The sequence below is a fragment of the Tauraco erythrolophus genome, chromosome 11 (assembly GCF_009769465.1).
Source record: "Tauraco erythrolophus isolate bTauEry1 chromosome 11, bTauEry1.pri, whole genome shotgun sequence".
NCBI classification, from domain to species: Eukaryota; Metazoa; Chordata; class Aves; order Musophagiformes; family Musophagidae; genus Tauraco; species Tauraco erythrolophus.
In genome coordinates this window covers 15749435-15775174 of record NC_141475.1, presented here as the reverse complement: position 1 = coordinate 15775174, position 25740 = coordinate 15749435, and the positions used below count along the sequence as shown (strand labels likewise).

The 25740-nt window shown below is 38.9% G+C and overlaps 1 protein-coding gene across 4 annotated transcripts in view; it reads right to left on the bottom strand.

Annotated features, from left to right (window-relative positions):
• ATP13A3 (ATPase 13A3) overlaps positions 1-25740 on the bottom strand; it is a 58709-nt gene that overhangs the window by 32208 nt on the left and 761 nt on the right. For 2 of the 4 annotated variants that reach the window (XM_086618721.1, XM_086618723.1), the window contains exons 1-5: positions 24573-24643; positions 3381-3474; positions 1560-1733; positions 603-773; positions 210-280 (exon numbers count right to left, since the gene is read on the bottom strand). In XM_086618721.1, the coding sequence (XP_086474847.1) occupies positions 210-280; positions 603-773; positions 1560-1733; positions 3381-3474; positions 24573-24637 (575 nt within the window). In that variant the 5' untranslated portion in view covers positions 24638-24643. Of the gene's footprint in view, positions 1-209; positions 281-602; positions 774-1559; positions 1734-3380; positions 3475-11197; positions 11214-24572; positions 24644-25107; positions 25162-25740 lie in introns of those variants that run through there. The other 2 variants (XM_086618722.1, XM_086618724.1) reach the window with 2 other exon arrangements.

Here is a 25740-nt window from a genome sequence, read left to right as displayed (position 1 = left end):
AATAAAGGTACATTAAACAAATACCATCCTTCCAAAGTCACACCAAGTTACAACCTCCCTGCTCTCACTATGGTTCAAACAAAGACTCAATGAGCTAAAACAGCTGGTCAGAATATGATACCAGTTTTCGCCATGTTCTCAGGCATGCTGTTTTTTTTTTTTTAAAAACACAGCTTGAAGCACAACACAAAAGAAAAAAATATTCTTACCGTACAACATCAAAACTTTGAACTGAATCATTCCAGAAATACTTCACACTGTGATGTGTGAAATAACGAATCTGCAAGGGCAACAGACATAGATATTAAACTAGCACCACTTAACACCTCTCTTCTGACTGACTTTATTCTCAGCAGCGATAGAAAGAGAATTTAGAAAAACTTCACTAAAAAATGAATACTTGTCTTTCAAAATAATCTTTCAAGCATTCTGCAATTTCCAGTAACAGGTTATTGAGGAAAAGATTTGTGCTGCACCTAAAGAAGGAGTTAGCCTTTTAGACAAAACCAGCAGCTGACATGTACTGTATTGCATGTGTTTACTGTAGGTAATACTTGAGATACTTCAAAAATTATCAAGCGTAACACTGCAAGTTTACTTACAGGCAAATATTTTTTCAAATCATTTTTATTCTCTTCTGCAGCAGATTCACAGAAATGAACAGCATGGCCATTTGAAACCTTGGGTACAATAGGGTTAGGATTCTGTAAAGGATTGGCTCCCAAAGAAGGCATAACGCGAACCTTTGCACAAAACCATATCTTGAATTCATCCTTAAAAAGAGAGGAAAAAACAAGTTGGTTGAAACAATGTTTTGCTACAATAGCTGTAGCAAAACACGTCAACAACAGATGACAGATTAGCATAACCCATACATAACTACAGAAGATACACCCAAGCTAATATCAGCTACCTTAAGAATACATTTTTCTTTCCACAATTCTAATAGCAAATTTTTTGTAGTGATTTTTTTTTTTTAAGCAATGGGTCTCGGGACTAGAATTTTTACATCTTCAGTCCTTCACCATTTAATATAGCTGTTCTGTAGTAGAAGGAACTATGAGATTCCTATGGATTCAGCTGCACCCACCCTGCAACTTCAAATAACTGAAGACTTAACACGAGATCATAACCAGGGGCTGTACACAGCAATTGTGGAGGAAGAAAGTCACTTGAAATCAAAGCACACTTTGATTACAGTTACACCTTAATTCAACAAATGTATCGTTGCTGAATAAGGGAGGGACGACCTGAAAATCATGTTATGAGGTTATATGAACAAAGCATCCATTCTGTAACGTCTGATCACAACAGCATTCATGTATTTAATTCTTAAAATCCAAAAAGCAAAGACTTTCTTTTTGCAACGTCCTCTGTAAACAGCTGTCAGTCTTCCCATACGGGCAAAGCTACGTACAGTACCGAGTAGCACAGTTCTGCAGTGCTGTGAAACAAAATCACGTCTACATTGCAAACAACGATTTGTGTATTTTAGCAAGCAGCAAGAAGGATGCGAAACAACTGCAAACTGGGAGAAGTGCACCCTCCCGTATACTTACGGTTGTTCTCAGCAGAACCACTCCACAGTCCTTAAGCGTAGTCCTTTTGCATGTTGCTTTCACACGCCACTGAGGCATCCAGTAGAGGAGGAGGAGAAGAAAGCCACCAGAACAGATCACTCCTACAGTAACTAGCACCAGCTTCCAGCGGCACAGATCATAGCCATAGATCTCCTGCATGGAAACGGAGAAACGAATAACAAACAATGATTCTGTTAATCACTCTGGCTCAGGAAGTCAACATTAATTTTTTGTAAAGTGCAGTATTTAAAGCAAATCAAATTTCAAAGCCACTTTCTCCTTTTTCTTTTCTAGAGGAAGGAAAGATTTTAAAAACTTAATACATGATGGAGTGACAACAAAAAGGAACACTGTTTTGTTCGGTCAGAAATAAAAACATCAGTAAAAGTCTAACAAAGGCAGAACATCCACACTGTTTAAAAATCTTTCATTCCAGGACTTGTCTTCTCTCTGCACCACTCCCTAAGGTCTGAAGTTGCAACACACACTGCCTAAACTCTCAGGGAACAACCAGATTTTTAACCACGACACAGCACAAGTCACCAAAGCATATGTGGCATTGTCAAATTCTGCTTTTACCACACTAGCATTTGATCAGCTAGCATAGACAGTTTTCAATTACAGGTGCTAGCTGAATTTCATACTTTCTAAGCAAGCTTGTAAATATATTTATCAAACGCCACTTTTTAGTAGAGAAGCTGGCTGATTTTGCCTCTCATTTAACAAGAAATGCTACTGTGAAATGTCAGAAAGTGCCAGCCACACTGTCAAAGGTCCTGTAACTTTCACCCACTGGAAAAATCCTCTTCTCTCATTAAAAACCATTCACAAAGTATTAAATGTGCCTTGGTCCAAGGCAAGTACCAACTTACTCTGATCACAGTCAGGAACAGAAAATAATTTGGTGACTTACTAGATGCTGTGTTACATTCCTGAGTTTCACATTACATCATTAGGTTATATTTCCTGCTGCAAAAGGGCAATGAATTTTCCCATTGAGTCCCACACCCATTGTTCATATTGACATCAACTGTTTGCAATTTTTTTGGTACTTTTCATTAAACAGTATTAGAAATTGTTTAAACTCCTAAGAAAAGGCTTTTCAACATTTGTTTTGCAGCCTTCTCAGCTGACAAAAAGCAGAGACAAAACCCATTCTCTGTCAGCCCCAAAACACTGGAGCTAGTATTCACTCCTTACCAATAAAGACAGGTGGGTGAAAGACAGTGGTGAGAGGTCAATGTTTCTTCTGGGGAAAAACAAAATTATTTCCTCCAAAAAGGAGGAAAATTTTAGTGATCAGACCACAAGCATCCAGTTTCATTTTTTCTTGTAAGGTGCTCTCCGTATTAGAGATGGTCTAGTGAAGAGCTGCTTTTCCTAGCAGCATGTACAAAGACAGAACAAGGACTTCAATTCACAGGAATTTAACATTTTTTAAAACAAACAATCCCTATATACTCCGAATAGTTTCTGCTATCTCTGGAATGGGCTAGAAATTTAAAGGTCAGCTGCAACTATTCTACTGTTAAAGCCAACTGCTGCATCTTCCAGGACAAGCGATAAGAGATGATATTGCTCCAGCAGGAAGCAAAGTTTATGTGCTACCGAAGAGCAGTCCCTATCCCAAGACTAGATTTCTTAATATCAAAAAAGATTAGCAAGGATAACCTTATAAAATTGCTAAGCTGATTTAAACTGAGACAGTCCACTTCCTGATGTAATATGCCCCATTTAGAAAGAAAACCATGAAAATGTGTTTGTTTCACTGTGTAAAAACAGATGAACAGAATTCATTACCATCTCATCTTCCTCTGCTTTATTGACAAATTTCTTTTCTTCTTTCTCCATGTTTAGTACGATATGAAGCTTCTCGACTTGAGATATGGAAGACCTTTAACAACAAAAGAATTAAAAATTGAAGCAACATGACTGATTTTATACCTAAGTGTTAGGTTGTTGTGAGTTATTTTCTTTAAGTGCATGCACTCTCTGACAACCCATTAATACAGATCTTAAGTTTGCACTGTTACTAGTTTCCAGCGGTAGCGAGTACTAATGACCCAAGGAGCTCTAGTTCAATCTTAAAGCTTTACTCAATACAAGTGGAATAGTGCAGAAACAGCAGGCTTTGAAGGAGGAAGAAGAGGTTGTACCCATTTAACTTGGTTACACTCTACATGCAGCAAGCAGTTTTTGGTACATTCTACAAACTTCACAATGGAAATGTAAATTAAACCTGTAAAAAAGCTTAAGAGTTGGTCAAGATTACACATTTCTACCATTTATATGCAATAGCTTTAGTTAGATGCTTTCAGAAGCCAGGCTATCATTCAAGAGGAAAGGCATTGTAACCCCAGGATGTGCATTTCTCCTTTGATCAGAAAAATAAGCACATGCAAAGAAAGTTTAGTCCCCAGTTTAATATTTCTATCAATGGGTTCATTTCTCCTTGTGAATCTCTCATAGTTGCAAATCTTGAGGGGTGCTTTGAGAATAGATTATGATCAAAAGTTTCATGAATAGGGAAAGACATGAAAAAATATGAAGCTGTGAGATGAACATAGTGCACACAGATCCCTATTCCAACAGGGAAGAACTACAAACAAAAGGCTACAACATACTGTGAGGCTCATCAGAAGTTTCAACATCAAACAAAGAAAATGAAAAGATATAAAGTCAAAAAGCTAAATTTTTGAAATTAAAACTGCATCTAACCCACACTTGGGCACCCCTGTACAGGTTAACTGTACAAAATTTATAATAATGCACCCGCATCATATTTGCACAGGACCACCTACCACAGTTAAAACAACTGAAGAGCCAGTGCTCATCTGCCAAGACTATCATTCTCCGCACTGGCACTGTACAGCCTTTCCTTTTAATTACTGCACATACATAAATCTCAGAAAACAGCACTTACTGCCACAACATATAAGCAGTTCTCAAGTATTACGGATTCACTGTCATAGCACAAGTAGTTATTATAATTGTCATTTTTCAGACAGAAGGCCACTACTAAAAAAAAAAATTCAACAAGGTGAAAGCCAACCACTTAACTTCATCTCAGCTGTCCACTGAAGACTAGGATGCCACTATTTAGAATACTTGGTATTAGGGAGCATTACGATAAAAGCACAACCATTACCAAGTTCTTTGCTGTCATTAACTCCTCAACATTTTCACAAATCAAATCAGACTCCAAGTCAGATCCTCCCAAAGCCAGCCCCTGGATCCATGCACTTACATTCAGTAGCAATGCCAACTTGAAAAGGTCTTTCCTCCCAACTCCTGCAGCTTATCAACATCATCACATCCTTGCCTGCTTTCTGCAAGCTACCACCTCCTTTCCAATTAAGCCAATAAATGAAGCAGGAACCCAACAGAAAAGGCTTCTTTCACTGCCCAAATCTAGGTCTCCTCAGAAATCCATCCCCACTGCCAAATGAAGTCTTAGTGGAAGAAACACACGCTGGAAGCAAAGAACTGCATCACAACACAGGGCGCAGTCACAGGTGAAACACAACTCACCACTTCATAAACTGAGTGCTTGATACAGTTTGGATTTTCTTCTGTATAGAAGGAAGCTAATTTGTTAACAGCTGTCTCCTTTGATAGAAACACCAGCTCACATGCTCCTTGCTTTGTTAAGCTGGAAATTTTCTATCCCTATACAATACTGAACTATGAATACCTTTGCTTACTGGAGATTAATTGGGCAATCGAGCCAAAAGATGTGCACCACTGATACTTCCTTATCTGTTACACAAGTCAGGCAAGTCCTAATACATGTTTTTTGTTTAAATTGCCACTTTTCATCACTAGACAGCTTTTTATCCTGGAAAAGAGAGAGATACGCACATGAAACCAGTTAAAATTGGTCCTAAACCTACTCAGGATTCCCAAGAAAGCTCCTGAGAACAATCTTTGCATTAATAACATCAAACAACTTTATGTACACCATAAAAATTACATTTTCAATCATGCAGCCAGAGAAAGTTATTTTTATTTACAAAATTATACTTTTAATAGAGTCTGCAGTTCCATGAGAGAATTACTAGATTTATCACACTTGAACTAGTCTGCACTTAAACAACCATTTCCCTGCTATAGAGTACTGCAACATCCAAAACTGTGCCTGCAAGCAAAACTCCAATCTTGATGAACACCTCCAGCAACAACTGTACTTGATACAGGAAAGCACCAGGTGGCAAAATAAACGCCAACAGCTTCAAGACCAATAAATCTCAACTGAGACTTCCATATGGCCAACATGTCAGAACAGGCACCTTACGGGACACCGCGGCAGCACGAGAGAGAAGAGCAATTGCTTTAATTTAGGGCTGCTTCACAGCTAGGAAGGAGAATCAAGTTGTCGGTCTTAAGAAGCACAAAGGAAAATCTCAGCACTGAGAGCACCAGCAATAATTCCTGTGATTCAATGAGTTCTTTCAACAGCTGGGTAGAATCACAGAGGGAATACACAAGGAGCATTAGGAGGCTATTTTTGAATCACATCATTAGCTCCATCTGCACTATTTTATGCAGACTCATTTACTGAGCAACCTTCAACTAACACATTCTCACTATTTCACGTACGGCCTGTAATTTTCCATATTAAACTCAAATTCAAATCTCTAAACTTAGAAAACATTAGAGATCTTTTCTTAGCTGATGGGTCATGAAAATCATTGCTACTCAGCAAGGAAGAACTGCACTTTTTTTCCATTCAACCTTATCCCTTTTGACACATCATCAGCCCCAGCTCATCACTGAGAGTTCAAATGTGTAACTGCTTTGGGCTTGTTTCTCGCTGTCCTGCTGAAAGTTGAACACCACCACCATGGGCTCCACAGGGTTGCCCTCTTTGGAGGTGACTTCAGACTGCTGGGTCAGACTGCAGAAAGAAGCAGCAGCATTTCATTAATTCAGAAGAGACTTTAGCAATCTGCATTTGATCTTTAATTCTTTCTATAGTATGGTGAGAAAATAAACATTTCAGTCCTTTAAATATTTAATAAATATACTTAAATATAAGACTTTGACTTTTCAGACTACAAGGGAACATGACATTTTACTAGTACTCGAATTGAAGTGAGGTTGAAATCCACTCAGAAGCAGCAACGTGGACTCAGGAATATTCAAATATAAAGTGCCTCTGATGCAAGGGCTGCCACTCAGTCTCTCTCTGGCACAAGTTCCCTGGAGTGAATAGCTAGAGAAATCCTTTCCCCCTTTAACAAACTGAAAATAGCAATGAAAAAACACTGTTTATTCTTTTTAAAGAAAGGGGCTAAAATAAATGGAAACAGTGAAAGTTACTGTCATCCCACTTAGTTTTTACTCATTGAGCTACTATTTAAGCATATTCTAGAGTCAGAAGAACAGGAAACAGCAAAAAGGTCTGTAAAAGAAATGTTGTTTGCCACTGACACCAAGAGAAAGAAATCACTTGCAACATTTTAGAACATAGGTATAAATTTAACAAATGGTATAGCAATCAGCTGAACAGTGTCTGAACTGTAAGTACTTCTAAGAGCACACATTCGAGTCCCAAGTTTAAACAGTAAATCTGCAACTTTATTTAAAAAAAAAAAAGTATATCAAAATGAAGTTAAACAGCATTTGCTATTTGCCTCTGTCCTGAAGAGTATGTAGCTGTAAGTAGGACAGCACCTGCAGTTTCAGATTTAAGTTGGTATTATTTTGAAGCTGAAGTAGATCACAAATTGGAACATCGGAGAAATTACAGCAATGTACAGATCTTAAAACTACAGGCATCCTCCACAGTCAAGAAAATATTGCATCTTCTCTGAATTACTACACCAATATCTATGTGTTGATCTGTCCTAACTAACTAACCAGGATACCAAGCAGTTCTACCAAAATATTTACAGGCAATAAATATTTGTAGCAGCAGTATAAAAGGTGTAATATTTATTAAGGAAATTGTTATTAGAGAGCTACAGTAAGTCTCAGTCAGTGTGCTTGAAGAGTTCTGCAAGCCACAGTTCCCAAGGACTACTAGCTTATCTGAAGTCGGTTTTCTAATAGTTGGCATAATTAACAAACTACTTCAGTGCAAATTTTACCCTTCAACTTTGATTTGGGAGGTGGGAAGCAAAGAGATTTACTTCCCTCTGTTCCCCTCAGCATTTGTCCCAAGTCCATAATCCTTAAAAACTAATTCTGCTTTAGCATGCATACACTGTTGCCATCAGCTTATTCTTCCAGTTTTCCAGTTTAAGTGGAAGTTTTACAATCTCGAGAAAAATTCCAAGGTTTGGAAAGACTACAGCTAGAAAAGAAGAAACTTTTGGTATCTCCCACAGTCACTGGGTAATTTAAAAAACAAGTTTCTCAGATGAAAATATAATTTTGACAGCTCAAGTCTTTAGTAAAATCCATGTACAGACATGCATAAAAAAATACCAAGTTGTTACACATGCTCTGTCATCATTCCTCTGCTTAAAATATGCAAGTAAATAAACTTACAAACTTGTATCTTAAACATTTGCTATTTTATTCTTTTCAGATACTTGTAAAAATCCTGAGATAAAAGAGTTTCTCTTACCAACAAGCAGTCCAGCAGCTGTCCTCTGCACTTGCTTTTGTTATCATGAGTTAGTGAGGCAGTTCTTAATAACTGAGACCCTATCTACAAGGGAAGTCCTGACAAATGAACTATTTTGTCTAAAATCTAAAAAAAAGTCTCCAAGGGCTTTTCAAACTGTTATCAAAAGATTAACATATCAAAGAAAATTTGGCACTGCTTGGAATGCCTTTTTTTTTTTTTTCCCTCTGCTCTTCCCTCCAGTGTGGCCAAACAATTGCAAGACTGTGGCCGGGCTGGCGCGGAGGCTGCGCTTCCAGGCATCAGTCGCCCGGTCCAGCTCCTTCTATTCAAACCACGAATGCCTCACCAGGAGCCGGCAGACAATTTCAGGTCTATACACGAGTCCTGATACTATCTGCCCAGCTAAAAGCACATATGCTTCTGACCAAACCCTTCCTTGTATTTACAGCTGTTGTGAGTGAAGACAACACTCGTTCTGAGGAGCTAAACGATGGTGAAGAAATACACATTTCTAACTGTATTTTACAGTTTATCACAGACCATAATGAAGCAATCACATATACCAAATTAGAAGACCTTTAGAGATCAAGTGCTACAAAGCTAAAACAGGTAACTTTGCACAAGTAAGTTACTTTTCTGTACAAGACAATGATCAACCAGCAGTGCTTTGGTAAGAACACAAAGGGCAAATGAAGAGATCTATCAAAGCAGACAGGAAAAGCGAGACACATGCATGACAGAGGCCAAATTTAAAAACCACTTATGTGCAGGCATTAATACGAGTCAATCTTCCTCAGTCATTAAATAAACCAAGCACCATGAACTTCTACAGGAAGAGAATTAAGACAAAAAAAAAAAACAAATCACAATTGGCCTGTCAAGAAAAGGATCATGATATAGCTCCAACAGTAATCACACTCCTGAAATCTGATCTAGTGTCTTACTAAGTGACCAGTCTGGCTCTCCCAGATCCAAAAGGATCCATTATGGTTATCTTTAAGGGCTACTGAAAGACTTTTCAAGAACTTATTTACAACAAATATACCCTCTATTAAACGAAACTTCGCAGCTCTGGAGTTGAAAATTAAGTTTATAAATGTCTTGGTGTCATTACAAGCCTTTCAGATTTCTAAATTTAAAAAAAAAAAAACGTATCTTGAACAGTCATTCTTAACCACAGACACTGCCTGTTGCACAAACAGCAGACAGACATCATCTTCAACTCCATCCTGACTAGCTGCCAAAACACAGAAAACCCTGTGTCGTTTTGAGACTAGAAAGCCAAACACTATTTCAGTCACTCAGAAATTAAACATTTCTGCACTTTAGGGCCATACATCCAACCTTTTACCACGAGAAGGAATCAATCCAGCAAGGTAGCAGGCCTTACCAGGGCTTACTCTCGTTCCAGCAACACACAGTTCCCCACACTGAGAGCAGTTACTGAACAGTCCATTTTTACCACGCATTATGGTAAAGGCTATTGGCATTCGTGCAATGGACATATAGGAGGTAAGTAACTGCTTTACATACACAAAACACCAATTAATGCTCAATCTCTGCCATACTGGCAGTTATAAAATTAAAAATTGAGGAAGTACTCAAACTAGAAGAGCAATAACAGGCCAGGAAGAAGCATCAATGTATCTTTTAGAATACATTCAGTTTCAAAATACATCCGACTTCTAAGGAAACATGAAAACACAGCCTGGGCTACAGTTGACCATTAGCAGGAGAGGATGGCAGTTAATTTTACCAAGCAATTGACAGTGGAAAAGGGTATTTTTTTTGTCCTGCCATAGAAGCCAGCTCTCCACATTACCCTACAAGGGCTGCGTATCAGGTGCTGCATGGGAGCACTCGGCACATGGAAGGAGATGGTGCTTTGCAAGACAGTTTTGCACTCATACCTCAGTCCAAATGCCAGAAGTTGCTCTGAATATTAAGCGTATTTCAAAATTCGAATGTTATAATATGCCCACATAAATATAAAAAAGTGCCCCTTATCCAAATACTGGCAGTAAAAAAAAAAGGAAAATGCTTCTTCGAAATTACGACAGAAAGATTAAGAACTTTTTTCCCCTGGACCACAGAAACATTTATCAGCAGAAAAACAAACAAACAAACAAAACACAACAAACACCCACACAAACCAAACAAAAAATCCAAAAACTGTTCTTGACCCAAGATCTCCTTTGCCATCCTGCTAATGAGACCTCCTGGTCTACACAACACTTGACAGCACTGATCATGCAAAACTGCATTCAGTACATCACTTTCAATGCATGTGTAATATTTAATCTGATGTCAGAAGTGCCAGCAGTTGAGGAAAGAATTTCTAGATATAGCTGAAGAGACTAGGCTCTAGAAAAAGCACACTTTTAAATGGAGCTACAAAAATAGAAGGAAAAGTCTTATCAGCCATTACTACTTGAGCTTGCAGCTCCTGCCGATGCCAACTGCCAATGAGTTCCACCTGCAATACCTGAAAAGCTGAATCTAAACCACCGGCTTCACTTAAAACGTGCTGTGCCAATAAATACATGGACAGGGACACAAGGCTAAGAAGATATATGGATTAGGAAAAAAAAAGATATAAAGATTTAGGAGCACATTCTTCTCAAACCATATCACTAACATGCTGCACATGTTAAAAATCAATCACCAAAAAACCTGAACAGAACATTTCAAGCTTTCAAAAGTCTGCTTGAATGTTTATGCCCACCGTGTCTTGAACATAAATCCCATATTGACTTTCCAATCCTCTTTAACATAAGAGATCCTATTTCAGCATCTATAAAAATAATGTACTATTTCCTAAAATTTCTCCACTGGCTGCTTTTGAAATAGACTGACAGAACCTGAAGTCACTCAAAATGTAAAAATGACCCTTTTTAAATAGACTTGCAATTAAAAAAGCTAGGAATCTAATTTATTTTAAAGGCGATAAGAACTTCCTGCTAAAATCCACATTATGACATCTTGTCTCCAAACAGTCTGTTGTCAGGATTCATCATCCCCCGCTCATTAGTCTCGGTACCTCCTCAAAGCAAAGAGTCTCCCAAGTTCATTTTTATGGGTTCTCAGTGTCTTCAAGGAGCTTCTGTACACTGGTGTGTCTGCACTCAGTACTTTTGCTTCTCTGATGTCACTGCAACAGTGGAGTACATCCACTTAGTGTCCAGGACCACAGCCATGACTTGTAGCAGATGGGACTATGCTACACCCTGGACTCAGAGGGATCCCTACATCTGAGCTGCAGCACAACGCTGGAGACTTCTCAAACCACCAGGCAAGTCTGAAACCGTGTGCGAGAGCCTGTCTTCACCTGCCCCCAAAACAGAAAAGCCATGTCACTCAAAGACCACTTCAACACCGGAACAGATCACTTTATACCTGATACACAACTCAGTCAAAAGTCTGGAGATATCACATTTTTGTGACCATAAAAGGTTATCATGTTTTACTTCAACATATACCATGACGATCTTACACATATAATTTAGATTTATTTGTAAAGTTTTCAGTATTACTTTAATGTATTGATATTTTTACAAATTTGTAGTCCATATTACAAACACAAAAGATACTTTCCTTGAGAGGCACCCTCAATCCAAGAAATGCACTTTACATGAATGGAAGCCCATGTAATCTACGGTTTTCCAGTAGCTTGCGGCTGAACCCTGACATACAAAGTTATCCACATAATGTATAATAAATATTTGAGTAAGACATAGAAGCTAAAAGAACTATGGATGATCAAAAATGCTACATTTTGAAAGGAGTTAAGGTTATAATGTGTACTACAAACAAAGCTTAACACTTTAGTCAACTAACCAAGCTCTAACAATAAGAATGACATAATAGTTTAATGAATACATGGAAATTTTACAAGTACACGAGCTAAATTTTAACAAAGCCCTCCACTCAATACCTATTTTATCACTTCCCATCTTGGGCTTTCTGTTATAATACAAGCTTTTGTTTCTGTGTTTAGGCTTAAGGAAGACCATTGTATCCAACAATCACCAAATCGAAATTGTATTTACATTTGTAGAGTGTATTCTTTGTAAAGTATACTTTTTGCAGGCTGTAACAGCAATTGCAATGTTTATAGTAGAATACATGCTACATTAAGGAAAGATAATTCTACATCTAACAATAAACTCAGTATTGCAATTCATCATGATAACAGAGTACTATAGCCAATGCTATACTCAAAACTTACTTTCTAACTGGTCTTCAGATTGTTTCTTGCAGATTACTTAAAAATTCGTTATTAATGTAACAGCACATGCACAAGTTGAAGAGAATGCATGTCAATCAAGAACTTAGGACAGCAGTCAGTCATATCAAGGACAAGCAGTCAAGCACTCCACCACCTAACCTTCCCGGCATCTCATTTATCTTACTTCAAGCAGCAGCTATTTACACTAGTGAAAGTTTTCAACTGATAAATCAAGCACCGAAAGTCAAAATTGCCCAAAGCTTGTTCCCACTCTCAGGCACGCAGAAATACAGTCTTTCCTTGTTTCATTTTTAAGATTTCTGGATCTCCTACCTGGCTGCCATGAGGGAAAGAAGACCTGGCCCACAGTCAGGCAACTCAGTAAAGCATACATTTATTTTAGATGCTTATTGCTTCTTTCCTCTCTTGGAAGAGTGTAGCAGACACTTGGGTTAGAATTTACAGACTTTGACAACAGGGACAATGAAACATTTTATTTATTCTTGGAAGAGAAAGTTAAACTGTTTCAAATACCTTGGGTAGGGCACCACGCCATTGTACCCAGCGTGAGTTTTCAATAGCTGAGCACTGAAGCTGTTTCCAAATAGACGTTCCTTTCTTGTATGGGGCACAAACTTTACTCAGCCCTTCTATTTGAATAAATAACCAAGGCTACTATGGTTAGATAATGGACATGGCAAAGATGCCCCATCCCAGCACCAAGAGAACTGCAAGTGTTCTAGCGGAGAACTGGGAGTCTGAAGACCCAGATCCAGCAACAATAGGTCCTTTCAAGGAAGCATTTCCCCTCAGGGGCTGTGCCAAGAGCCCAACCTTTCCTGTGTGGCTGCCGCCTTATTGTGCGATGTAGAGTATCTGCTTCCTGGGATATATTTGCTTTTGTAGTATGGATGCTCAGTAAAAGCAGGCGATGACTTTTTTTCCTCTTCCTCCAAATTCTTGGAAAATATTTTTGAGGTTAACATAAGAACATTTGAATCAAATTTCTGATTGCCTGCAAGATCATCAAGCACAACCAGACAAAAGACAAGAGATGAACGTTCCTCTAAAGTTTAGGCATTTGACTTCTATTTCCTCAAAAGCACATATAGCTGGCATACAGCTGTGACTATGGCACAGTTTGAGACACAGTTATGTTCACCATAAGCAAGGAACCTGCTTCAGCATCCTTCTTTCCCATCGTAAGTATGACTTAGTACCTTTCGTTGCTTTCAGCCGAGCATTCCGAGACAAAGCAGCAGTATTTGTTCATACTTTCCTGAAGTCATGATGTAAAACTTAAGATTTTCAAAGTTCAACTGGTAAATGCATGCACATCGAGTATATTCCAGATTAAAGAAATAGCACCAAATTGTACTCACTTCTAAAAATATATTCTGTAAGAAGATTTATATATGCAAATAGGTTGAACTTCAGCACTTAAACCGGGGTTTTCTAACATTTACTCAAAGTACAATTTTTTTAAACAGTCATAATAAATTGATACAACACCTTATCAAGGAAAGAGCTCTTCTTGTGTGCAACCAACTCATCAATCAACAGAAATACTATGAATGACATTGCTAAAACTCACGACACTAAAAATTAAAGTTAAAAGGTTGTACCAAAGAATTTAACACAATTTAAGATGTCAAGCAGGACAACTTATCTGCCTTGATCAAATTCTAATCACTGAAATAAGTAACAAAAATTCTGCGAATAAGTTCCATTCAGAGATTAGACTGCTATAGAAGATGATTTACTCATGCACAGGAATTTATACAACCTGACAGCTTAGCTCCTGAAAATGATTAATTTACTCTCTGAACTACCATATGAGGTAAGATGAGAAAATCACAGGGCAAAAGTTCCACTCTATGTCCATGAATAGAAATTTGACAAAAACAAGGAGAACAGACATACAGGACTAACATTTAACTCAATGTCTCCATACCTGTAATGTAAACTTTGGCCCAGGTCCATCTAGCTACTATGTCCCAGTCATTCAGAAGAGTCCTATAAACTCAGAAAAGCTTTAGTGATTTAGTAAATAGTTATCACTCTGAGAAGGATTTCTCCAATCCATGAAATTAATTTAACTCACAGCAGCCTACTACAATACGTTTTATCATTGCCTTAAATAGCTCAGTCTAAATGATACTTTCCAGCACTTGTGTACATCTTGGGAATGATTTCCACAGCATCTGCAGTGGGAGACATCATCTGTGTAACAGAAACAGACTTTGCAAAAATCTGACACACACTCTCCCTTCAACTCCCTTTTCAGCACTGATGACAGTCAGTAAAGGTCTTCAGACTTGCTTCTTCCAGCAAGCATTAGCTTTTGGCTACCACTCCATATATAGTTAACTTTTATCCTGCACACTTACCTAAACGGAGAAATTCTCCTTTAACATATCATGTGTAGAGCAATATTCATGACTGCATTTGAGCTACCATTTTTGGAATTTTTTTTCTCTTTCCTAGCCTATAAACTTTTTTATAGCAGTACTAAGAGATGTAACTGTATCCATCTTCTCTGCTGTAAGGAGGAAAGCCAGCTTTCTTAACATCAAGACCGAAGTGTTGTAAGTATATTAAATGTATCAAGGAGCACTCCTTCCTCAAACATTGACCACACTAACTAAAATATCACCACCATCCAGCAAATACTCAGAAGTAGCCTCTTCTCAGATATCTCTGGTCCAGATACTCTGGTCAGATTTCCCCATCAGCCTTATTTTTTTCTTAATATCAGGTGAAAACAGAGGTCAGCTTTCCAGAGCACCATTAAGGACTGCCACCATGCTCCACATACATTAAATGTGTAAGTAGCTTTCTTTCTCTTTATATCCTTTGAATGAAGGTAACCCAGGAATAGAAAGCCTGGGTGAAGGCTAATAGAGCTACAAAATAACAGTCCCCAAAAGGTCAGCTCAATGTGCACTTAGCCCAGCATCCTGAAGAGCCACAGTCCAGGAGACATCACAGGTACAGTCATACAATGATACTTCCCAGTAGACTCTCTCCAATTCCAGTGACTTGCTGTTCAACAGCTTTGTGAGCCAAATATCCTATCATCTTATTTAATACTAAGTGTATTTTTCTTAATTTTTTTTTAGTTATTTTTGGGCACATTTTAAGCTTGCCAACATCCTGCAAAGAATTCCTGAGTTCATGGGCAAGGACTTTTTTTTCCCCTCCTTATTTTGGCCCTCTCCTAGTTTCAGCTGAAGTCCCCTACTTCTCCTATCTGAAGGGGCAGTGAAGTCATGTTTTATTTACTCCCTCCCTGACACCTGTGATTCTTTTATAAACTGGTTCATCCTCTGCCCTTCAAGCCCTCTCCATGCAGAAATGACTAAAAGCTTCCCTTACAGAGGTCATTCCATACTTCTAATCATCCTTGTCAGCATCTTCCACAGTTCTGCTATGTATCTTTCTTACAATATAATAATTTGCACATGGCCTGTAAGACATTAATACCACAAATAAATCAGAAAATAGTACACTATCACAAATAGCTAATTAAGATTACTTAAAAACTATTTTTCAAGAACAGAAGTGTCTGTTTTCTCTCATACATACTCAGTCTTTACAGGTAAGTGGAAGAGAAGTCACACATTCCTAGAAGCATGTACTGGTTACATTAAGTGCTGATGTTAAAAAAAATAATGTATGGAATAGAAGCATTTAATACCATTACGTATATTACAAAAAAATATATTCCATGTGGACATGGTTTAGGGCGACTGGCTCTAGGTGGCCCTGCTTGAGCAGAGGGACCAGACAAGATGACCTCCAGAAGGCCCTTCCAACCTCAGCCATCCTGCCAGTCTGCGATTCCATTTACCACACCCAGTAAGTTTTCATAAAAGAATATTCAAACAATGGTGGCTTGCAAGATGAGAGATTTAAAACAAACATTTTAATGACTTTTCATAAGTCATCAAGAAATTAAACTTACAGTTATATAGGTACTAAATTCCTCATCATCAAGTCTTAGATGCCTGAAATATCTCTAGAACATGAGAAGTTCCCATCAGGACTATCCCCACATGCCATTTCTGATGAGCACAGGACTTTCTGGATTTCTGGTTTACAGGATGAAGCTAATTCTTCTCTTCTAGATAGTGCCACGACATCCAAATGCCCACCCTTGTCTGACACTTCAAACCTCACAGTAAAGGGATCAAGGGCAAAGCAGAAAATATGTCTGAAAACACTTCAAACACAAAGTAAGCAATATTTTTTACTCTGGCTTTCTACACAAAGGAAAAAGGGATGGGCATTCACAGTTTACGTAAAAGTGACCACAGGACAGCTCTGTCAAAGTTGACACCTCATCTTGAAACATCAACGGGATCACAAGAATTAAGCATAAACTGAACCCCTTGTAGAGGCTCTGCAGAGTCCTCGCTTTGTGTGCTCCTCGCAGAAACTACAGCAGAGTAGCCTGATTCCAGATGCAGCAGGTTTACACAAGACACCCAGCAAACCAGTAGGATTATAATACAGTTAGAAATCCACACGTGCAACTTTCTGACAAGACATTAACTTAACTCCCATCTCACCTGCAAACATACCAACCACCTCACAGTTTTTAAAAATGCCTTTGTTTATCGAGGCAGAACAAAAGAACTTCGGAAAGACCCAACTTAAACACTATCACAACTCGCTGAATGAATGTGCGTTTTCATTTCTCCTCAGCCACAGCACTCAGGAAAGGAAATTCACAAGCAACTACTTTATCTGAATGAAAACAGAACAATCAAAAAGGTTTTGAAAAAGACTGAAGGTCTTGACATTACCTTATTTCTATGGAATATTAAGAAGGGAATCAGCCACAAGTTACTGTATTTTTACTATCTTTCAAGCTGATGTTGTAGATATCAAGCCCATTTTCACAGCTGTATTTAATAGATACACTATCACACTTAGAAAATTAAGAAATATTAACTTAGCTAAAATCAAAATCAGCATCCAAGGAATGAGGATGTTCCCTGATGGAAAAAAGCACAGATATAAAACTCCTTCAGGAATCTAGCAAAGATCAGATGCCAGGATATAGTGAAACACCAAGCAGACGATTCACCATAAAATACTGTCCCCTATGGACTTAAGCAAACTCAACCACCGGGGTATGTCCACAGTATCAAAAATTACAGTCTCCAAGGAAAATGGGCTTTACCAAAGACAAATTACAACTAATTTAGCAATTAGTCAACAGAAAGCATTTTCTCAGGGTGCAATATGAAAATATTTTCAACTTGAAACAGCTTCTGTTGACAGCTGCTAATCAACCAGCACAATTACTGTCTGACTACAGTCTATGTGAGTTCTACCACACCTACCAATGTTACACATGACAAGCATTACCTGACTTCAGCTGGACAGACAATTATGGCATTTAATATACTATTGCTTCCCAGATATTTACGTCATCAGAGGATCAACAGCAAGCAGAAGAAACTGAGGCACTCCACATGTGTTCCACATGCAAGATCCAGACTGTGTAAATTCAAAATACTTTGCACTGAAACCTGAGCAAATCCCTTCTATGATTCATTTTACCGAAGGAGTTATGTGGACCAGCAACCTTCGGCAAAGAGACAGCAGCAGTTTAATGCACCAGATGATCACTACTGAAACAACCAGGCTAAGAACTGGTGTTACAAACACTACTGGCTTACCAGTAGCAACTCGAGGCACCAAAATCCTTCATAATGCATGCTGAGAATGCAGTTATGCCAACAGTCTCGCTACTGCCAAAAGCTGTCTCTCTGGGGAAGGGATGTTGCTGGATAAAGGAAAGGGTAGCCCAGAGAAGAGCACCACGAGGACACCTACATTTGCATGCTACAGAGTAACGACTCTGTCAAGCTGAGGAGACCGTAAGTTATTCCTCACCGTGCCCTTCCCGTACAAAAGGCGTGCGATTTGTCAGGTGAAGCATTACATGTGTACCTACATTTTTTCCTGTTTATTACTACAGTAAAACTATTTCTGCTCGAAAAGACACGGTCATAAGAAAATGCAATTTTGTTGGGTTTTTGTTTTGTTTTTTTTTTTCAAGTAGATGAACTAACAAAACTTAAGTGTACCTGAGTACACTTTCAGCCAACAAAGACTGCACAGCAGGGTTTTCCAAGCGCTTCTGTTCTCTCAGACACATTACATCTGCCTCTGCTCCAGACACATGCCCTTCACCATGGGTTGATCTCACCCAAGTGCTAGGTAACTGTCGCAGCAGTACAACTGTACAGAATGACAAACAGGCAGAAGCTGTTTCATCCCTATCCTGTTGGCATTTAAAGCCTGGCTGTCCAAACTGGAGTCAAAACCATTACGCCTTTTCACAACACAAGTCTTCAATACTGCCAAGTATTAAGGCTCAGTAGATTGCCTCCAGCAATGAAGCATGGCTATGACGCACGAAAGTAATGTCAAGACCCTCTCTTGAAACACTGCTTAACTTTTTTGTGGTCCTTGCCAAATGGACCAACTGAAGATAGGGTTAATCCAAAGAATGCACTCTGCAAGACTGCACATTTGACAGCCCTTTTATGTTCCTGTTTGAATTACCAGTTGCTCTGAAAAGAACTTTTCGCTGGCTTGTCAGATCTAGAGTACTGCTATAGTGACAGAAGCACCAGTTTTAGACAGCAGCGCCCTCAGCCAAAGACTGCTCAAGCCAATGGAACAACCCTTTGAATTCACTGGGCTTCGGATCAAGCCTTCACAACTTAGTGACAATGGCAGATATGCTAATATTCTTCTACTCCTCTAAGATAAAAACAGTACCTCTGCTTGAGAGAGAGGTAAGAAAAACTATCCCTCTGCCCAGAGAAAAAATTCTCTAGCAATTCAACAGTAACAGGACTTCTTAGGAAATTCATCTGTCAATAAATACCATTGCGGGGTGAAGGTAAAGTCAAGCAGGTAACGCAACGCCAACACACTGTACAATCAATCACAATGTTGGAGGCCAACCCTTATCCAGATCACTGAACTTTCAGCTCCTGCCATCTACTACTGCATTAGACGTATCCTCCAGAAGATAAGCTCTTGCTATTGTTGACAGTAAACGCTGTGGCAAATCTAAAGGCCAGAGTTCACAAGGGTAACTGGACTTTTCTTCATTGATTTGGATACATGGTATGACAGCAGAATGCATAGGATTAATTTAAATGTTTCCACACATTCCAGTTATCTTACAAATCAATCACTGAAATAGAAGGAATAGTTGGATTCCTTGCTCTGTCATGCAGTCTACTGCAGACAATCAAAAGCAATTACAAGAGTACATGAAAAAAATGAGAAATAAAATAGCATGGCTATACTTGCAGTTGGATTTTCCACTTTGAAATCTGTCAGTCCTCACTTAGCCTCCCTGTACTGGTGAATATACTGAAGTATGTGCCCTTCAAAAAGATCTTCAAAGACAAAGGTGAACCTTTCTAATCATGGATCAGAAGCATTAGGACTACCATCTGAGTCCGAAGTAGTAATCTGCAGTTTCTAAGACTACTAAAATGTTTGAAAATTCTTCAATGCTCTGTTACACTAAAGTTATACACACACACACACACCCCCTTGCCATCCTGCAGTACCTCCACCATGAAGGTTTAGAACATCCCAACAGCAAAAGAAAATTTGCTCCATTTGCAAGAGGCAGCATCCCAAAGAAGAGAGTAGCACCCAGAACACCATATGTTTCCAAACACCATGACCTAGCCATTTGAACCTGTGCAAGGTCTAAACTCACATGATATGGCCAAGCAATGGACAAAAAGAATTCAGTGTATTTCCCCCTCCTTGCCCCAAACTTAACACAAACTAAAGCTAGAATCCTATAAAACGAGATGAAAGGGATATCAATAGACTTTAGTCTACTCCCCATCCTAAAACAACTATACTAGTCTTTCTCAACACATGAACTTGTTCTTAATGGCCACCAATAAAAGACTTCTTAAAGTACCATTTGTACTGCAAGAAAGTTAAAAGCTTAATCTGTTTTCCTCGATGAAACTTAATCCCGTTTCAACCTGCTCATCATGATCATTGAAAATAGCATTTCCTTCTTACAAATCTTTTAAATACTCTAAATCTCTTACATTTCCCCTTAACCTCCTTGCCTCTTGCCAAAATAACTGGTGTTTTCTTCCATCTTTATGAAGTTGTTTCCTCAAACTCTGATAATTTGCATTTCTCTCCTCTGAACTCTTTCCAAGTGGTCCAAATTCTTCTTGAATTTTGGCACTCAAACCAGATGCTGTCTGCACGCTGAGAGTACACCAACAGCAAATAAAGCCGGCAGATTTAAACTTTACATCTCACAGACAATACTCCCATTTAAACATCCCAGTAAGATATTTGCCTTTTTGCAAACAGCATGACACTGACTCATGTTCAACTTGTGATCGAGTACACCCCCAGGTCCTTTTTCTAGTACCTAACCAGTTATTCCCCACCCTGCATTAGCACAGCTGACAATTCCTGCCTAAGCGCAGTACTCTGCACTTGTCCCTATTGAATTTCATCCTGTTTTTCAGGTCATTTTGAACTCTTATCGTGCCCTCCAACACACAGTCCCTGAGAATTTAATAAGCACATTTAATCAGCCAGTTGACTGATGCTTCCATTAAAGGCAATCATACCCTGGACAGAACCCTTCAACATAACCTCTCATTTCAACACAGTATTAATAATCACTGTTCTCTGAATAGGATCATCCACCCAATTTTACACGTTTCCTAGACTACTTTCACTAGATCATGTCTCTATTTACTCATGAGGCCATTAAAATGTGGAAAACCTTATTAAATAAATAAATCAATCAATCAGGAGACAAGACCTCCACTGCTTCTGCCATAACCACAAAGCCTTCTGCTCTGCAGTAAAAAGTTATTAGCTTTGGATGCAATTAGTTTTCCTACAAATCAGTTCATGCTGTTATTCTTCTCATAGTTATCTTCCAAACACTTGAAATAGAATGTTTGCTTATTAATCTCAACTGATGGAAAAAACTAAGATACAGTGAACTGTCAGACCTCAACTCCTCTTACTCGGTTCTCTTCCATTACAACTCTCTGAAAACTTGTCCTTTGCCAGTCTTCCAGTACTTCTCAGTATTTCTAGGTAATATTTTTGCATTTTTTGAGCTGTTTTGAGAATCACACAGTGAAGCTTATCAGCACCAGCTGACGTAGGAACACCTAATGGAAGTACACTCTAGTGTAAAATACTACCTCATGACAAATAGTAAGATTAAGCACTTGCATGACACTATGCAAGTAGACAATCAAAATAGAAATCCAGCACTTTAAACGTTCTGCACCTTCTGTAGATAAGTATGTCCTCCACTGAATCAAGAGAGACATTTTCCAATCCCTTTCCTGCTATTAACCTACTTCTACAGGAACTCTGCTAGCTTTTATGCCTCTTGCTAGCTGCAATTCTATTTGCACTTTGGCCTTTCCAGTATCTGCCTCTGCTACTCTTATACATGTTCTTTACAAAGCACCTCACTTTCACACTCTACACATACTTTTTTCTTGCTCATAAAATAAGCTCATAATGTTAGTTGGTCTTACTACTTTCTTTATTTCTCAAAAGCCTTCCCATGTCGCAGTTCTGTCTCCTACCCTTTATAAGGATCAACAAGCTCTGACTCCATAGCCATTGCCATTTTTCATCTTTCACTTTGACGTCCTCTAGCTAGAATAAAATCTAAAGAAGTCGCCAGTCTTGTTGCTGTACTTATCTTCTAAACTGAAAATGTCACCATCAAATAACTTTGATAAAGGTCACAAAAGAAAGACAGTTAGGTATTTTGACTTTGAAGGACAGTCTTTTGGTCTTAAATACCACATAAAATCTCTATCCAACTAAAGTAGTAATGGACTTGCTACCATTTCCAGTACCTGGTCCTCTTCCAAAGAGCTGCTTTAAGATGAACAATGCAATACCACAATTCTAGTAAACCAGAGTCATGAAAAAGGGCTAAACGCTTTCAAAGGAAAAATACAGTGAAAAAATGAAAATACAGAATGAATGCAAAATGCAGCCAATTCTGGTAGGACAGACAGGATTACGAACACTATGATTGACACTGCACCACTTCAGAGCAAGCAGCTAGACTCCATGGCCAAGAAGAACCCTTCCCAACACCAACCCATGCACAGCACTCCATGCAGATGGTGCTGAAGTTACATAGTTTAGAAAAGCAGCAGCAACATACAGCACTTCACATTTTTGTGTAGACCACATCCGTTTACTCCTGAAGAGTAACTGTGAATTACTCATCCTTTCTTATTTAAGTCTGCCTTTCAGCTACCAAAGATTAAAGTATACAGTCTTATTTCAATCAGGAATAAAGGTGTCACACTCAAAGCTATAATACAACTACAGTTTACTACAGACTGAACTCTTGTTCTCTGTTAAGCAGATTATTTAATAAAGGAAGTAGCTTTTTTTATGAATGAAAACTATTTTTATCTCATTGTGTAACAGTGAAAGGGAAACATTTTAGCATTACTGTTATTTAAAATATTTTTTTTTAAATGTCTAAGTAGGAAATTAGGGGTTTTGTACTAGGATATGTTTTGTATGAACTCTCCCATGCTAAACATAACCAGATCCAAGCACCAGTCAGAATGTTGGGGTTTTCTCACCACTGAAAGAACACAAAACTTACTAATTTGCACAACAGTGTGGGTACAGACCCAAAGCAGGCTTGGTCACACTAGATGCTATGCTGGGGAAACCAGTAATCCCTGCCCAAAAAAGCACACACTTACATACACACTCAGTTCTCCAACACAAGTCTAAGCCCTTGAAAAGGTGAGTCTGAATGTACACTGTATATTCTGACATTACACTGATACTGTTTGGGCATTGAGAAAACGAAATCTAAAGAAGTCCTTTTTTATTATTTCAAACACTCGGGGTTTCAGAAGAATTAGCTGAAGGACTTTGTTTCACAGCGTATTAAAGGAATGAATATTCCCTTCATACCAGCTACCATCAAGTTCATACCAGACAGACATTTAATAAGGAAAATGTTAGAACAGGTCTGTCTGGCCTGCTGTTAAAGATGCTTAAGCGCACCACTCAACTCAGATGTTTTTCACACCAGAAGTAGCAATTCCTACAACAGACCTTGAACGAGCTAAGTCAAAGTAATCTACTGTCGGTATTTCACAGAAACAAAGCAAACAGTATCTGAAAGTTTCTAGGAAAAGAGTGCAACGGTTAAGATGCTTGACAAAAACCTGGCCCTTCCATGTCAGTTTCCAGTTGTAGTACAGATTTCTTCTATGACCTTGGCAACCCACTTGGACCTGGCTTTAACAATAAAAAGGTATTTTACTCCCACAGAATAAATGGAATTTGTCTCCATACCACTGAAAAAAAATCTGTCTTGTTGACCGTTTTACACTCGACACAGAAGACAGTGAGGATACTACCTCCTCGAGGCAAATGAGAAAAAATAACCTGAGGGCTCCACGTCAAAGATTTTTTTTCAATTTCTTTTTATAAGATTAATTTATTAGGATCACAGTAAAACAGCTTGTCTGATGCACCATGGCTGTCAAATGGCACACTAACAGAAGAGGACTGAATCAAAGGTTCTCAAGCGTACTCAGCCATCATGACGCAATTTCCCTCCCTGCTAGGCAGCCCCCACACTCTTGCCAGGAACTGCATGCTGCCTGACCAGGCAGTCAAGACCTTTCACATCCCTCTCTCTTCAGGTTAGGGATGAATGAGTGCCTGCTTGAGTCACCAAGCCTTCCCTAGAGGAGAAAGGGATGAATAAAAATGACAGGAACAGACACTTGATTCTAGAAGACAGTTAATGAGAAAATTAAGGAATGAGAGCATAATGAGCTCAAAATCTAGAAAGCACTACTGGAAGACACCAAGCAGAGCACCTAGAACAGCACCACCGATCCTGGAAGGTATTCAGGAAGGTGACAGCTGCTGTCCAGCAGCTCTGCTGGAGACAGAATCTGCAGAATTGCTCAAATCCCTTTCACTGCTTTCTCCTCCTTGTGGCATGGACAGCCATCTTTTGCCAAAACCAAACTTAACAAGATCTCTCTTGCCCATTTTCTGAAGCACTTTAAAAACTCAGTACTTTGGAGCACATCACTCCTCCCTAGCTGACCTAGGTACTCACACTGAAACATTCCATGCTGTCAGAAGCCAGTGTTCTTCCTCACAGGTGTCGACACCCGACAACATATGACGTTTTATTTCACCACGTCATCTTAACAATACGCTTCTTAGAAGTCAGAAGAGTTAAGGCAGTAACAATAAATTTCCAAGTCAATTATACGGTTTAAAGTTTACATAGTACATCTTCTTTAAACTTTGTAACTAGCCAAGAAAAAGCAGCTTACAAAACTAGGAGTGTGTGGCCCTTACTGTCACGCTACATCCCAAGACAAACATTTCCTCAGCGTATATGCAGTCAAGATCCACTACTGTCACCCGTGACGCTGCTACACACACACTAAGTTTGTGAGGGCCAGACTTATACCATAGAGCATATTTAAATAATGTCAAAAACAGCTGTTTTTCCCCAGGTTCAAGAAAATCAATATTCTACATGAGATAACAGTGTTGTACAAAAGTTAGTTTTCTTTAATAAAAGGTAAAATTTGCAACTCTTTCAAATAAGATGGAACTGATGGCAGAAGAATAAAGCTAACCTGTCAGAAGAGCCAGTGTGTGGACAAATCTCATACATACAACGGCTGAGTCACCTACAATTAGAAAAAAAATACAGTCAGTCAGAGAAGTTAATAGCCTAAATGAAACTTAATCTTAATTGACCTAGCTAAGAAAATGCCACAGAGTTCTAGCAAGTGCACACAGCAAAGAAAACACATTAGTGAATTCTGTAACTGGAATGAAATTCTCAGCAAGCTCAGATGAAGAGGAAGCAGTCAGTCTGTGCGGCCAGACAACTATCAGCACTCAGGTTAGAACAGTTTAGAGTTAACCACCTCACACTGCTGGAGGCTATGATATCTCAGCTGAGGGAGACAACAGCTTCTTCAACAGCTCCAAAAGCCTCCTCCGACCACAGCACCTGCAGGGGTACACAGACCCAGGCAGCAAGCCAGAGCACTAGTGGCAGCAGCAAGCTTTTAGAGCCAGTACTGCAGATACTCAAGCTCTTCCTCGACACCTGAAGTAACAATTCCGTTTCAATGCTCAGTGTTTAATTCACCTAGTAGTTGTTTACCCCTGAGTAAGGATAAACAGGCCTCCTCTTTGGGATGAAGCCGTGGTTGTGAAAAGCAGTGCGAGGTCACCGTCCTCACAGCTCAGCTGATAGA